This window comes from Gobio gobio (genome assembly GCF_949357685.1).
Source record: "Gobio gobio genome assembly, chromosome: 8".
In the NCBI taxonomy this organism is placed as follows: domain Eukaryota; kingdom Metazoa; phylum Chordata; class Actinopteri; order Cypriniformes; family Gobionidae; genus Gobio; species Gobio gobio.
In genome coordinates, this window is record NC_137114.1 from 35,158,934 (window position 1) to 35,173,226 (window position 14,293).

Here is a 14,293-nt window from a genome sequence, read left to right on the forward strand (position 1 = left end):
TATGGAGTGCTGTTTTATAATTTTATATTGCATTTTTTTTTTAAGAAATAAATTTAATATTTTTATTTAGCAAGGATGCTTCAAAAGTGACAGTAACAAGTTTCACTTTTTAGTAAATTATGTTCTTTGAACTCACTATTTAGCAAAGAGTATTGACAAAAATCCCTGTTTCCACAAAATATTATTTAGCACAACTTTTTTTCTACATTGATTATAATAATAAATGTTTCTTGAGCAAATCAGCATATTAGAATGATTTCTGATGGATTGTGTGACACTGAAGACTGGAGAAAATTCAGCTTTGTTATCACAGGAATAAATGATATTTAAAATTAAATAGTTAAATAATTAAATAGTAATAATATTTCACAATATTACCTCTTTTACTGTATTTTTTATCCAATAAATTCAGCCTTGGTGAGCATAAGAGACGTATACAACCAATCCCAAACTTTTACATTTCAGGTTTTAGCTGTAAAAAAACGATTACAAGAAGCACTAATCATGGTCTTTTTCTCCCATCTGTGTCTTTTTGTAGAATCATACGGACTGAACTGGCTTCTTTCCCTCCCTTTGATGTTGAGACAAGAGACAAGGTTGCCATGGAAGTGAAAGAACGCAGACCCTACCGCTCTCTGACCTCCAGGCGGGACACGGAGCGACGGTACACCAGCTCTTCGGCTGACAGCGAGGACGGCAAGCTCAACCCCAAGTCCTACAGCTCCAGCGAGACCCTTAAAGCTTTTGATCAGGACTCCAGATTGGCCTATGGCAGCCGAGTCAAAGACGTGGTGCACCACGAAGCCGATGAGTTCAGCAGGCAAGGTGAGCGGGGCAAGATTTCACATGTCTGATCTCTCACCGCCATGGCAGGGATAAAACCACAAGTGCATTTGAAAACTGAAGTGTGCAATTTCTGCACAACTAACATTATCAAACATAATTTTCTTATTCCTGCCTGAGCTTTCTAAACTTGGCTGGAATCGCGTTTTGCTTGGGTTACGGTTCACATGTACTCCAATATGGTTTGCATTTGCCGTGAAAGCAATCTGGCCTAATTTGCAGAAGTGAACCGTTATTGATGGCATTATAATTTGCCTATTAAAGTATAATGCATTTCTGATTGCTGCATGTCTCCACAGAATTTACCTTCGGCCAGCAGCCTGCATTTTTCAAATATGTTCTACAGCAGACAGACATAAAAGGCAGTTCTGCACAGGAACAGTTCACCCAAATTTGAAAATTGTGTAATTATTTACTTATCTTCATGTCATTCCAAACCATATGAACACAAATGCAGAGGTTTTATGCGCATGCTGTTCTTTTCCATAAGTCTGTACTTTTTTCCACTAAAAAATGTCATCATTTGGACATAACTGTAAATAATGACAAATTATTTATTTAAAAATTTTTTTGTTAAAGAGGCAAAAATGTGACTCCTTTATTGAATTCATAATAATAATAATAACAAAACATAATTTAATAATTATTATTTTTTTAACTTTGTTCAAATTTTACAGTACAATAGTATTAACACTATAATAATATTTCTTCATTGGTTTTGTTTCATTTTATACAAAATAATATTAATAACGATAATTATTATTATTGTTGTTTAGTCATAGTGGTGTGCGTGTGTGTGTGTGTGTGTGTGTGTGTGTGTGTGTGTGTGTGTATGTATATATGTATGTAAATGTACATATATACATACATACATTTGTTTTTTATTTTTTTATTTTTTCAAATTTTACAACACAATAGTATTAATACTATAATATTTTTATTGACTTATTTCATTTTATAAACAATAATAATATAATTAATAATTAATATAGTTATTATTATTTTGAATAATATTGTTTAATAGTCATTTAGATGTGTGTGTGTACATATACATATGTGTCCGTGTGTAATTGTATTAATATAATTTATTATTATTATTATTATTATTATTATTATTAGGTTTTATCCTCCTATATCTTCCTTCTAAAATTGACAGTAAATCCCACATTTTTAAGCTAAAATTTGCCCCAGACCCCCCTAGGGCTCTTGAATCTTTGTCACCTTTTTTGTCACGATCTTTGCCTCACATCTGAAGAGTTTGCATCCCTGGAGTAAAAAAGCGATGCAAACAATACTTTTTATTTTAGATTTAAGATTTGTGTCTTGTCGAATGGATATTTAGCATTAGAGTTGGGAGTTGTAATATTGCTTTTTTTATTTTAAAATATAAAAGATTTTGGGCATGATAATTCCCCTAAATGAGCTGTCATTGTGAAGAATGCCATTAAATGGTAATAAATCCCTTATACATGACCTGCATGCTTATTATTTTCTTTTTTTGAAGTGTGGAATACTGCACCCTTGATCATTTTACTTGCCCAATTCATATTAAAGCACATATCTATTACACATACTTGTTAAAACGAGACGAACTATCATACACTTTGAGGGAGTTCATCTCACAGGCTCCAGATCTGCAGCACATCTTTCAGATACGCTTCAGAGAGTGATCGCATTCGAGCAATTAAGACAGACTGCGGTGACGATTTGATCCGTTGCTAATATATTCCAGCCGTTTTGAAAAAGCAGTATCTAAAACCGGAGAGATAAAAGGGAAGCCGAATGCGGTGTTGCATCTTTGCCATTAGCGTGCTGGGACTTTAATGAGAGGGGGGTGCCGTGAATGCTGATTCGCTGATGTCTTTTATGACCTTCTAATGTGTCCAGTTGATGGTGACCTGAAAAAATATCCACTTCCCCTCCATGAATACTAAATGTATTGTTGCTCTCAGACACGCTAACTATTATTACGCTCACTCTCGGGCATAGATCTGTAATTTGCTGTTAGTTTCATCTAAACAGCTTCCTTTTTCTCGTACGTTTGGCCTCCACCAGACATGAGAGCACTTTGAATGTGATGTTTATTGAGGCTGTGTGCTCTCACATGGGTTTGAGTGTTCCGTTTTGAATAAACTTCTCGTTAGGGTTTCCAATTTGATTAAATGTGGTCTAGTTTCATATATTGCATATTCCCGGTCAATTTGGAGTCGTATATATATGAGACCAGGTACTCTGTTAAAGATGTTCTGTTGTAACAAATGCTAATGTTTCTAAACCCAGTAAGCTGCCTACCTAGCAGTTTAAGGCATAATTGGTTCACATTGTAGTGCAAAGGCTGTTTTCGAACAGTAGGTGGCACAGTTAAGCCCAGGGTATACTTTTTGGTACAAACACTTGGCAACCAAACTCACAACCAATCGCATAGCCTTTAATAGTTCCCCTTCGAAGTGGAACTTCAGAAGTGCGTTGACAATGATGTTATGGGCGTTCCCCATAGTGTCATTGTTGATACAATGTCTTGCCCCCCTTCAGGGAACCAGGGTTACATACGTAACCGGGAACTGTTTTGATAGTGTGTCTGAACACAACGGTCAACACATGCGTACTATAAAGCTTCATCCTTGTCCAATTGGCCTTTGTTGCTACCTTGTTGACTGATTCAAGTCGTAGAAAAATCTGCGCATAAAAAAAGTATACAGCTGGGCTTAATGCTTCCCTCTAAAGTTGTATTCACATTAGCGAAATTTCAGCTAAATTTTGTAGGCAAAAAAGTCCTTTGTCTATTGTAAATACTGTAAGACGTTTGAAGCACAGCTCACACCAAGCAGATTTCTGTTCATCAACACAGCGAATATTTGCCTGACCAATTTGAGTCTGTTGCAATGTGGAATCGTGTGAAACTAAATTCACAAAAAATTCACAATCATATGGATTACTACCGAAATGACTGGATTTTGCCAGCATGTCACATTTCCGGGTTTCTCAGAGCAAAAGTCGTCATAGTTGGGTTAACTTTTATAGCGGTAAATGAGAGTATACATTAAATATATTTTATGTGTCCCCATTTGTTCAAAAAGCAAAAGAAAAACTCCACAATAGTGATTTCACAACTTTTAAAAAGAGGGAAAAAATAGAGTGAGATTGATAACGGCAGTGAAAAGAGAGAAAGATGTTAAATTTTACCATCACTCCCATAGACGCTGCATTAGAAACACCCTCACAGCAGCAGTAACTGTTTCTTCCATCCATGCTTATTCATTCACTGTTAAAAGTTTTTTTTTTTTTTTGTCTATTTTTATCTGAGTTCCTCCTGCAAAAGTAATATAATACAAAGTATTAGTGTTATAAATGTCCATACAAAAAAAAAAAAAAAAAACATACAAAAAACTGCAGGATTTATTTACGTTAAAATTCGTCATCACAGTCTATGAAAGGCTCTATTATGCTGAAAAAAATAAATAAAAATAACTGTTTCCCCGCCAGCATTTTTGAGAATTTTGACAAAAATGTCATGCTCCTCCAGAATAACCTGAACATGCAATATAAAATATATTCAAATATAAATGATAATAATATATTTAAAAATATATATGAAAAGAAAGAACAGAGCCTCTGATTTTGAACCAAAAAAAAAAAACGTTTTTATTCTAGCTTCATGCATTCTTTTTTTTATCAATACTTGTTGGTATGTTTCATTAAGAAATAAAAGCGGAGAAAATCACGTTTTATTTTCCAAAGACTACAATGCGCATAAGCTATTCTTTTATCACTTGTTTCTGCTCCTTTTTTAGATCCGGAGATTCTGTACTCTTTCAGAAGATGTGTAATAGCATATATAACAGTGAAAACAAGGAAAGCCAGAAAATTCCATCAATAGTAGGGAAGCGTTGTCTCATAAAATTATGCCAATGTTGGGGAAAAAGTTAAATATAGATGCTGCGTTCCATGTATTTTGTGTGTCAAAAGTTTCTACTGGGAAATTGGAATTTTGCAGCACTCAAGTTCTGGAAGTAACCATCACATTCATTTATTACACATATAAATATGGTAATATTTCGCAATAAATTTAAATGATATTGTTTTTATAATTGTAATTAATAATTTTAAGACCTATATTTACTAGACTTACTTGTGCCAACGCAAATCCTCTTTTTCTGTTAAAAACTACTGTCAGGATTTTATAAAGACACGTAGTGAAAAATGAGCTCTGTAAAGGCGGGGACTGGGTTATTTTTGCAGCTGACCTTATTGCATATGAATTAGTAGGAGTTTCCCCTTTCAGACACAAAATTTATGGGAGGAGAGTATTTAAATGGATCATGCAAGGTGATTTACAAAGGTTTGCACTCGTCAATTTACTGGTGTTTGCACCATTATTTACTGCCAAAAAAAGCAAGTCTTAAACCAGATGCTAACTGGTAGATTGCGTTGGTCATTATGGAAATGATCCGGCTGCATCTGTGCTTTAAATGGTGCATCATCAGTAGATCACGCGCAGAACTTTCCACTCCCAACAGCGCCACTTTTGGATTTGCCCTCCCACACTAATTTGCCCTGCTTAGTAAATTAATACTTAATAGTTAATAGTTTACATTGTACGGATTTTTTATAATACTACTACTAATATTATTATTATTAGACATTTTAATCAACACTTAGCCATCTTGGAGCTCATGGTAGACTTTCTAGAAAGCTTTATATGTTATTGTTAAAAAAAATGAAAAGAGATGGGAGAAAATGAATGGGTGTAGGGACTTCCAGATCCCTACTGTTTTTAGTCTGTTCTTGTATGAATAACACAGATTGTATTTTCTCTCATTGTGTTCTTGTGTTGTATCAGGGGTGGACTTCTCTCTCAGAGACATGGCCTTCGGGGATCCTGTGCCGACCCATATGGCAGCATATAGGACAGAAATGGGCCTTCCCCACCGCGACTACTCCGTGAGCGTGGGATCAGACGCTGACACAGAAACGGATGGCATCATTTCCCCTGAGCACGCCGTCCGACTCTGGGGCCGTAGCAACACCAAATCCGGTCGTAGCTCCTGCCTTTCCAGCAGAGCCAACTCTAACCTCACCCTTACTGACACCGAGCATGAAAATACAGAAAACGGTGAGTTCAAATGTCTGTACGGTCTCTTCACAGCTCGGCTGAGAGCAGGTTTTGGTCACCAGGCACAGAGGGACGTCTCCAGTTTAGCACCACGTCAGTTCAGATTGAATGTGTGATGCCACTTTTGTATGGAAATGATGCGTGGTTTGTAGAGGTGGATTTTGTGACATTCTAGTTTGGTTTTTGAAATGCTTGTGCTTTAAAGCTAAATTTTGAGCAATGGTATTTTCCACTCTCACATTTGGATCAAAACAACTTCATAATGAAAGGCAAAGCCATTGGTGTAAATTACATTGATTTTAGCTTATTTCTTTTTTTTTTTTTTTTTGAGTAAATAACTTCAAAATTAAATGCTGAATTCATATCCAGGCTGTCTGCAAAAGAGACTCATGTCGGAGGCTGTGCACTTTCTGCTAAGCCATGACTTTGACACTTCTAATATTTTTCATTTCATTATCCGGTGACCTTTCTTTCACAAATTCGGATGTTATTCAGTACTCTGTTATATTTACAGATGGATTATGCACAATATTTCTGCTGTGAATATTTATTACTCTTACTTTTTTATTATTATGACTCTTACTATTAACTAGTTGTTTATTAGCATGCATATTACTAGGATATTGGAGGTTTATTAGTACTTATATAGCACATATTAATGCCTTATTCTGCATGACCATATTGTACCTCCCTTAATCCTACCCGTTACTCAATACCTAATCTTAACTTCTAACTATTAATAATCAGTAATTAGGAGTTTGAGGTAAACGTCTTAGTTAATTGTGAGAATTGGACCCTAATCTAAAGTGTGACCATCTGGCAGAAACCTTGTATCTCAATTTTTTTCATAAATCATTACTATGGCTTGCGACTAAATTTCGTTACTCCATTGGATCCTCAATCTGTCGGTAAAACCTCATCACCTCAACCTTAAATAAAGTGCTGCACACATTTTGGACTGCAATACAAGGGTAAATAAAGAACTGGTTCATTGAATAAGTGCAGTATTTTCTTTACTCAAGAAACATTTTATATATAAAGACTATGTTATATGTGTTTGCGGAGAAGAGTGTCTTAGTCTAGCATATGTATTTTAATAAAATGAGATTTTTACCAAAAACAAAACTGAGCACCTATAGCTACAGTAAACTTTATAACCTGCAAGTTGATAAAAAAAACCTAATGTGACGCACTTACTGCCTCAGATGCAGCCGTTCTAAAGACGGGCAAAACATGCATGTCCAAAAATCACTGGTTAGAAACTCCATTTGAGCTTGATTTTTGTAAAAAGTTAATAATATAATAGCATGTCTGGCCATAATGCCCCAATATCAACTTTGACAATGCAGTGTTTAATTATTTCAAAAATGTAATTTTTTTTTCTGTTTCTAGAAAAGTAGCGTTTTTGGCGATAAATAATGTATTTATTTATTTATTTATGTACTGTAGTTACTTAACCAAGCAGTTGCATAAGTGGATGTTGACGGATTATCCTTATAGTAACTGCAATAAAATTCATGCATTTTGCATTTTTTCAGTAATAATCTCCAAAGCATATACGTCAGACCTAGTAGTGGTCAGATGCTTTCTGATGAGATTAGTAGCCCAAACTGAGTGGGCAGCCATCCTGGATCCATCCTCCTCAAGCTTGGTGCTTCCAAATGGTCCCCAAGGGCCCAATGAGTGTCTTTGCTTGCATAGAAGGTCACATTGTACCGAGACAGTGTCACAGTGAAACTTGTCAAGAGCAGGGCCTGATTACGCAAGAGGAACTGCCCAGAGAACTGCAGGAATATATAGGAAATCTCAGCATGAATTGAAGAATGTACATGTTAGCTGTTTATTTCATATATTAAGGACTTATACATTTATTAAACCAGGATAAGCATCTCTTAAAGTTGAATTATACAATTAACAATTAAAAAAAAAATGCAGTTAAATGATATGAATTGCCCTTGACTTGTGCTGACTAGATTTCAGAGGAATTTGTAAAAAGAGAAGGTCAATAAAGTAAATAAATGTTTTTGTAACTTTTATAATTCCATAATTGAGTACTACAGAGTGACATGTTTGTATTTATTTATTTATTTATTTAAAGCATCACTCTTACTATTACATTTTGGTATGTAACTTTTCCTGTTCATGAATGATATACAGTATATATATAAAATTTGCGCTTTTACTTTCCTAAGCAATTTAAAACATTCAAATTTTGTCTGGCAGATGATAAAGAGCGGCAAAAAAAATCCATATCTAGAGACCAGAATATCCTTACCTATTTTTCCATTCAAAGTTGTGCATTTAACTTAAGCGGAAAAATGTGAATATCGCATAAAAGAGAACAAAATCGTCACTTCCTGGGAAATTGCCGCAAAATATCTGTAATATAAATGGAAGTTGCTGCAATCGGGGAAGCTACTATTTTCCGATTTTACCATATTTTATCACGAATGACTTCTCAGACGAAACGCAATAAACACTGTCATGTTATCTTGCGTTCAGATGCTGGTGTTTGGGAACGCAATCATTCGAGACGCTTCTGGGAGGTCATTATACCAAATAATTTTGATGACAGACTTTGGCTCAGGCATAGAATGACCAAACCAACATTTAAGATGCTGGTTAGTCCAGTTACAGTCCAGTGAGGGTTTTTCTTTTTTTTTTTTGCTCATCGTGGGGTTTATTCAGTAAATGAGTTTCCATCGTAGTTTATGCACATCTTCTTATTAGATAAAAATGTATCCACCTCAATTGAGCACATATTGTTTATGCACATTTAAGAATGTATTTGCATCTAAGCATTTCCATGCACCATTTTTTTAATGCAATATCACAAAATGCACATAAGAAATAGGTGGATGGAAACATAGCTACTGAGACTTAAGCATGGGCTCTTTTGACCCCCTGGCAATGTTCTTCAGTGTCTGGACCTAAACCATTTTGCAGATATCCTCCTCCGTAGCTACATCACGATCCTTTCTACAACGTTTTTACCATTTAAGCACTTGAGTTTGGCTCTCTTTATATCCGCAGCTTAGTTAAGTCTTAATCATGCTCTCGTTTACAATGTACCTTATGCATATTCACTGCCAAACTCTGATAGTGCCTCTAACAGCCTTTAGAAATCACACATCAAGGGCCCGGCAGTGAAATACTAATTGCCTTTTGCTCCACAGTCTCCCTGAAAGCCTACAGATAGTCTGTTTTCGCACTGAAGCCTACGTCATTTTAGCTATTAGATTCTTATTTAAAACGACAGAGGTGTTCCTTTGTGCTGCATCGCATTTTATGCATAGACATCAGTGATGGACTTAAAAAGAAAATGGAATATGTCTGTCTGAACGTCGCGAAACGCTGAGGTGAGGCCGACCCAAATGCGCGTTAAACTGGATTTGATGACTGTGAAAAGAAAATGCCCTCCGTGTGTATCTTTATTCGCAGCTTTAGGCGTCTGTTTGACTGTTGTAAAGCAGACATAATTCAAAATTGCTTTTTATTCTGTTCATCCAAGCAGAAACAGCACTTGCGTTTACTGTTTTTTTTTTTAGGTAATGTTCAGTATGGCATTTTAAATAACTGAAATCTAGTTTTCAAACTTACTTGTGCTTTATCATTTTACATTTAGACTAACACTAATTAAAATGTAAGTTTTAGGTTCTTGGATATGTAACATGAAAGTGTTATGTTTGTATTATTTGGTATTTATTCATAATAGCTTTTATTATTATATTTTCAGTTTTCATTTTATTTCCATTTTGTTTTAGTAATATGTGCTTTTTTTATTCAACTGTAACTTATTACTTATTTTAGTAATTTTAGTACTTCAAATCTTTTTTTATTTAGATATTTTTGTAACATTTTATTTGATTTCAGCATTATTTTAATTAACAAAATCAATTTTCAAAAATATTTTTTTGTCATCATTTACTCACCCTCAAGTTGTTCCAAATCTGTAAGAATTTCTTCTGATGAGCACAAAAGAAGATATTTTGAAGAATGTTGGTAACCAATCAGTTGATGGCCCCATTGACTTCCATTAAGTATTTATTTTTATTTTTATTTTCCTTTAACAACACTTGTACAATGTAAAAAATAATACAATATATCTTCTCAATAAAATGGTGGCAACAGATTACAAGCAATATTATTAATTAAATTGAACAAATAAGAATTGGGTTAGAATTAATCAAAATAATTCCCTAAAAGGCAACCATTTAAAATAAGTAATTGCAAATAGTAAAAAAAAAAGAACATTTGAAACAAAAATATCTGAATAACAGACAGACATCAAATATGAAGTAAGAACTCTTTATTTTTGTATTGCCAACATTGAAGACAGCTGATGATAAGAATCAGAATCACTGAAGGAAAGAGAAATACAAGAACTACAGCTGACGTCCAGCCACAACATTAGATGAAATCCACAGAAAATACATTAAATCTCTTATTACAAACCAGATTGACTTTATTTCTGTCATTCATCTACAGAAGCTCTTATTGAGAATGAACAGATATTGATGTTTTATTGATCACCACTATGGTGATCAGTGTTTCGTTTAGTTGGGCAGTTTGACTCTTGGCTTTTTGTGGTTTTTGTAACAGTGTAATATTATGGTATTTGAATGTTGTAACGTTTAATGTACAATTACCCTCAGATACATTATAATACTATTATGTAAGAGAAAGAACAACACATTTTCTATGTTTTCTGCTGATCCTTTTGTCAATTGGGAAGTGAAGTCGTCTTAAAGCATTATTTCACATTGGAATTCAAGAAAGTGAATAAATAAACAAAGCTTTCCTTATTTCACGTTGCTTATTGCACGACACAAACTCATTGGATTAAAAATATCAGAGGAAAATCTTGGTACATAAAGAGAATTTCGGAATCACTCATTTAGCAATTAGCTTTCATTTTCCTCTGTTTGACATTTTTGTGTGTTGTTTATCTCTGCAATGGTATGTTCATAATCCATTATCTTGTATCACAGATCTTAGGCAAATACATTGTGGAATAGTGTGTGTGTGTACAATCTTCTTAGACTGACCCTCATGTCTGAACAGCTTTCCTTAGGCGCTAACAGTCAGGCCCATTGCTGAGTCATTTTGATCGGGCATAGGCAGATCTTTTAGCAGAGAGCCGAGCCTTGTTCTAGACATAAGGGCTGCTCGGGACAACGTGTGATCTGTGTTGAAGCCCACAGACGCTTCACTGGCTGAGCTTTGTGGGTATTTGCAAGTGCTGCATCAATGGACTTCACAGCTCTCCGTTTGCAGTAAAGCAGAATCCCGGAAATTAACTGTAATTTTAATCCAACTAAACAAAAAGTCACATATTTAAATAGTTAGTTCAGCCAAAATGTACCCTCATGCCATTCCAAACCTGTATTTTTGTATGAAACACAAAAAGAGATATTTTGAAGAATGTGCTGTTTGCTCTTTTACATGCAATTACAATCAATAGGGCCGAATAGAGCTTCAAAAGAAACACAAAAGCCCCAGTGTGAATTTTTACTTCTGTCAATCTGTGAACAATTCATGTTCAATGTGTGATTCGGTTCGGCATGGGCGACAGAGAAATATGAGGTTGCATTGATCAGCAGGATATTTTCAGCAACGACCACATCACATGGTAACATAATACACGGCATTTAAAGTTCGGGTCGTTAGTGTAAATCGAACACAAATAAATGGACGTTCACCAGCTCAAAATGGCTGTGATGGTCATATCTAAATTAGTTTACAATCTAGGGCTGATCTTAAGGACATACTCAATCGATTTCTTCATTGGTGCATTTTTGAAGGTGATGGGGCGGTGTAGTGGTTAAATATCTGTGATAGAAATCTGAGCGTTAACATTTCAACTCCCGGAAAGGGTGGTTCGCTTAAAGGGGAAATTACTGGGATTTGATAACAGCACTGTCCCAAGGAGCAAAGCCCTTGACCCCTTTTTGCTCCACATCCTTCTCATTTTAATAAATGTACCTTATTCTGCTTTGGCTGAGAAACTACCTGCTAAAAGACCATATTAGGGCAGGATCATGAGTTATAAAGTGTTATTATTATTATGTTCTTATTCTTAATGTTTACCTCTGATAATCATAATAATGAGGTTTTTAATATTGAAAAGAAATCTGAATTTCACACACAAAATATTAAAATGTTTGATGTTTCAATGATTTCACTTTGTTCTGGTGACTTTCATATAACAAAAAATAAATACAAATCTGTCATTTTTAATGAAGATCAACCCCTTTGACCATGTAGGAAGATATATTCCGGGATGACAATGTCAAGATTCATCATTGTGAAAGAATGGTTGGGAAGGAGCATGAAGAATATTTTCACACATGAATTGGCACCTCTGAGTCCAGACCTTAAATTCATTGAAAGTCTTTGGGATGTGCAGGAGTGTACTTTACAGAGTGCCAATACAAGATCTTGACCAAAAATTGATGCACATCTTGATGGAAACAAATGTTGTGATGTCAAGTGGGAAAATGATTCATGCTCCCTCCCAACTATTCTTTCACAATTTGAAACTGATGCATCTTGACATTGTTATTCTTGAATATGGCCATGATGTGTCTTCCTACATTGTTGTTGAAGAAATGAAAAGCTACACACTCCATCAAATAGGGTTTGAAGAACATATACAGTAACATGCTAGAAACACAATAATCACTGCAATAATGTTCCAATCATAGACTCTTAAGCATTTACCAGTTTAAATCTAAACAGTGACTTTTTTTTGGCCGGCAGTGTGACTAACCTGCTTAGTTTCCCCCAGATTTGTCATTACAGACCACTGCATCTTGCCCCTCACAACCATGTTAAAAAAACGTCACAAAAAAAAGACACAAAATGTGCCGTGAGGTGAAAAATGAACAATGGTACGATTTTCAGTAACCTCTATGATTAAGCTGGTGCCATCCATCAGCTTTTTTCCCTGGGGCCCATATAACTGATAATATTCCCATGTGCTCGTGAGTTAATGCCTGTTACAGGTCTCTGCACGCATGTTGTGCTATTGGGAAATAGACTCTGAACCATGAGAGCGTTGGATTAGAGTTTCCGCCTTTGTTTCTTGCTTTACCTGGCTTTGTGTGGTTGTTTTTATAGCCTAAATTGACAGTTGTACTTTGAAAACGATAGCGCGAACTTGAAGGGCAAAAGGGATCAGAAGATCCTAAAAGAAGTTTGATGTTCGCACGCGGCACGATCTACAATCGCTCTCCCTTATTTGTGTTTGAAGCAGGGAAGCTATAATTGGTTAATTTGACTGAAACTGCCTCTGCGTTGGTTCTTTGCAGAGGCTGTATAAGATGTAACTTCTGAGGTTTAGAACCCGCCGGAAACTTTGAACTGCTTTTGAACTGCTGAAAGATTGAGGTTAAGAGGGGCTCATGGGAAGTGATCAGTGTTGCTGCAATTGGGGATGTTGACAATGAGACAAATGTGCTACTATAGAGCCTCACTGTAACTTTCAGATCAGCAGACAAGCAGTTAAAGTTACTTCTGTATCTTCATAGCATATGAGCTTTGGACTTTCATTTTGGGCATTTAATGATGAAATCTGTCACATTTTGAAAAAATATGCTCAGCTTCAATCTGGCTAATAGTGTATACGCTGCTCCATTGGGCATCTGTCACAGACTCGATAATTACGGTTTGCACAGCGTGCTTGGTTGGCAGAAAGGGGGGTATATTGTTTATCTTGGGTGTATTTCTTCATATTCCAAAATTAGTCTTGGATGTCATGGTGATATTGAGCTTGGGAGATGATTACTTTGTCCACCTAAGACACTTTAAAATAAATTGCTATTGTATTTTGTTAAAGACGCACCAATTCAGTAGCATGGTATTCTTTAATTTACCTTGGAGTACCACATAAATGCTCTTCTATGTGAAAATTGTAATCTTTTTGTACCATTTACCAAAGTACCATGGCATTACCAAATAATGTACTGACCAACATATTTTCAAAGATAAACATTTAGCTTATTAAAGTTCTTAACCCTTAATCGTCCCTCAAGTAGGGTTCACGTTTGAGTCCCTTGGGGTCAGATAGACGCCAAACTTTTACAGAGCGATTGCATAAGGAAATATACATTTTTTACATGGAAAACTGTATATAATTTTTTTATTTACTTCTCAACTATACATTTATGCTGTGTTTTTGTGGGTATTTGGTAGTTTTTTATCTATTTACTGCACAAATACTTAACTATGTCATAAAATGGCTCATTAAAAATTATTTTTTTATGAAAAAATCACTTGAATGATGATCTTAATTAAATATAAATAGTTTTTGGACATTGCTCTATGTGTTAGGGA

The 14,293-nt window shown here is 35.1% G+C and overlaps 1 protein-coding gene across 2 annotated transcripts in view; it reads left to right on the top strand.

Annotated features, from left to right (window-relative positions):
- Positions 1-602: 602 nt before the first annotated feature.
- tenm4 (teneurin transmembrane protein 4) overlaps positions 603-14,293 on the top strand; it is a gene marked incomplete at its 5' end in the record, with an annotated part of 172,576 nt that continues 158,885 nt past the window's right edge. For both annotated transcript variants that reach the window (XM_079823975.1, XM_079823976.1), the window contains 2 exons: positions 603-825; positions 5,684-5,956. In XM_079823975.1, the coding sequence (XP_079680101.1) occupies positions 603-825; positions 5,684-5,956 (496 nt within the window). The remainder of the gene's footprint in view (positions 826-5,683; positions 5,957-14,293) is intronic.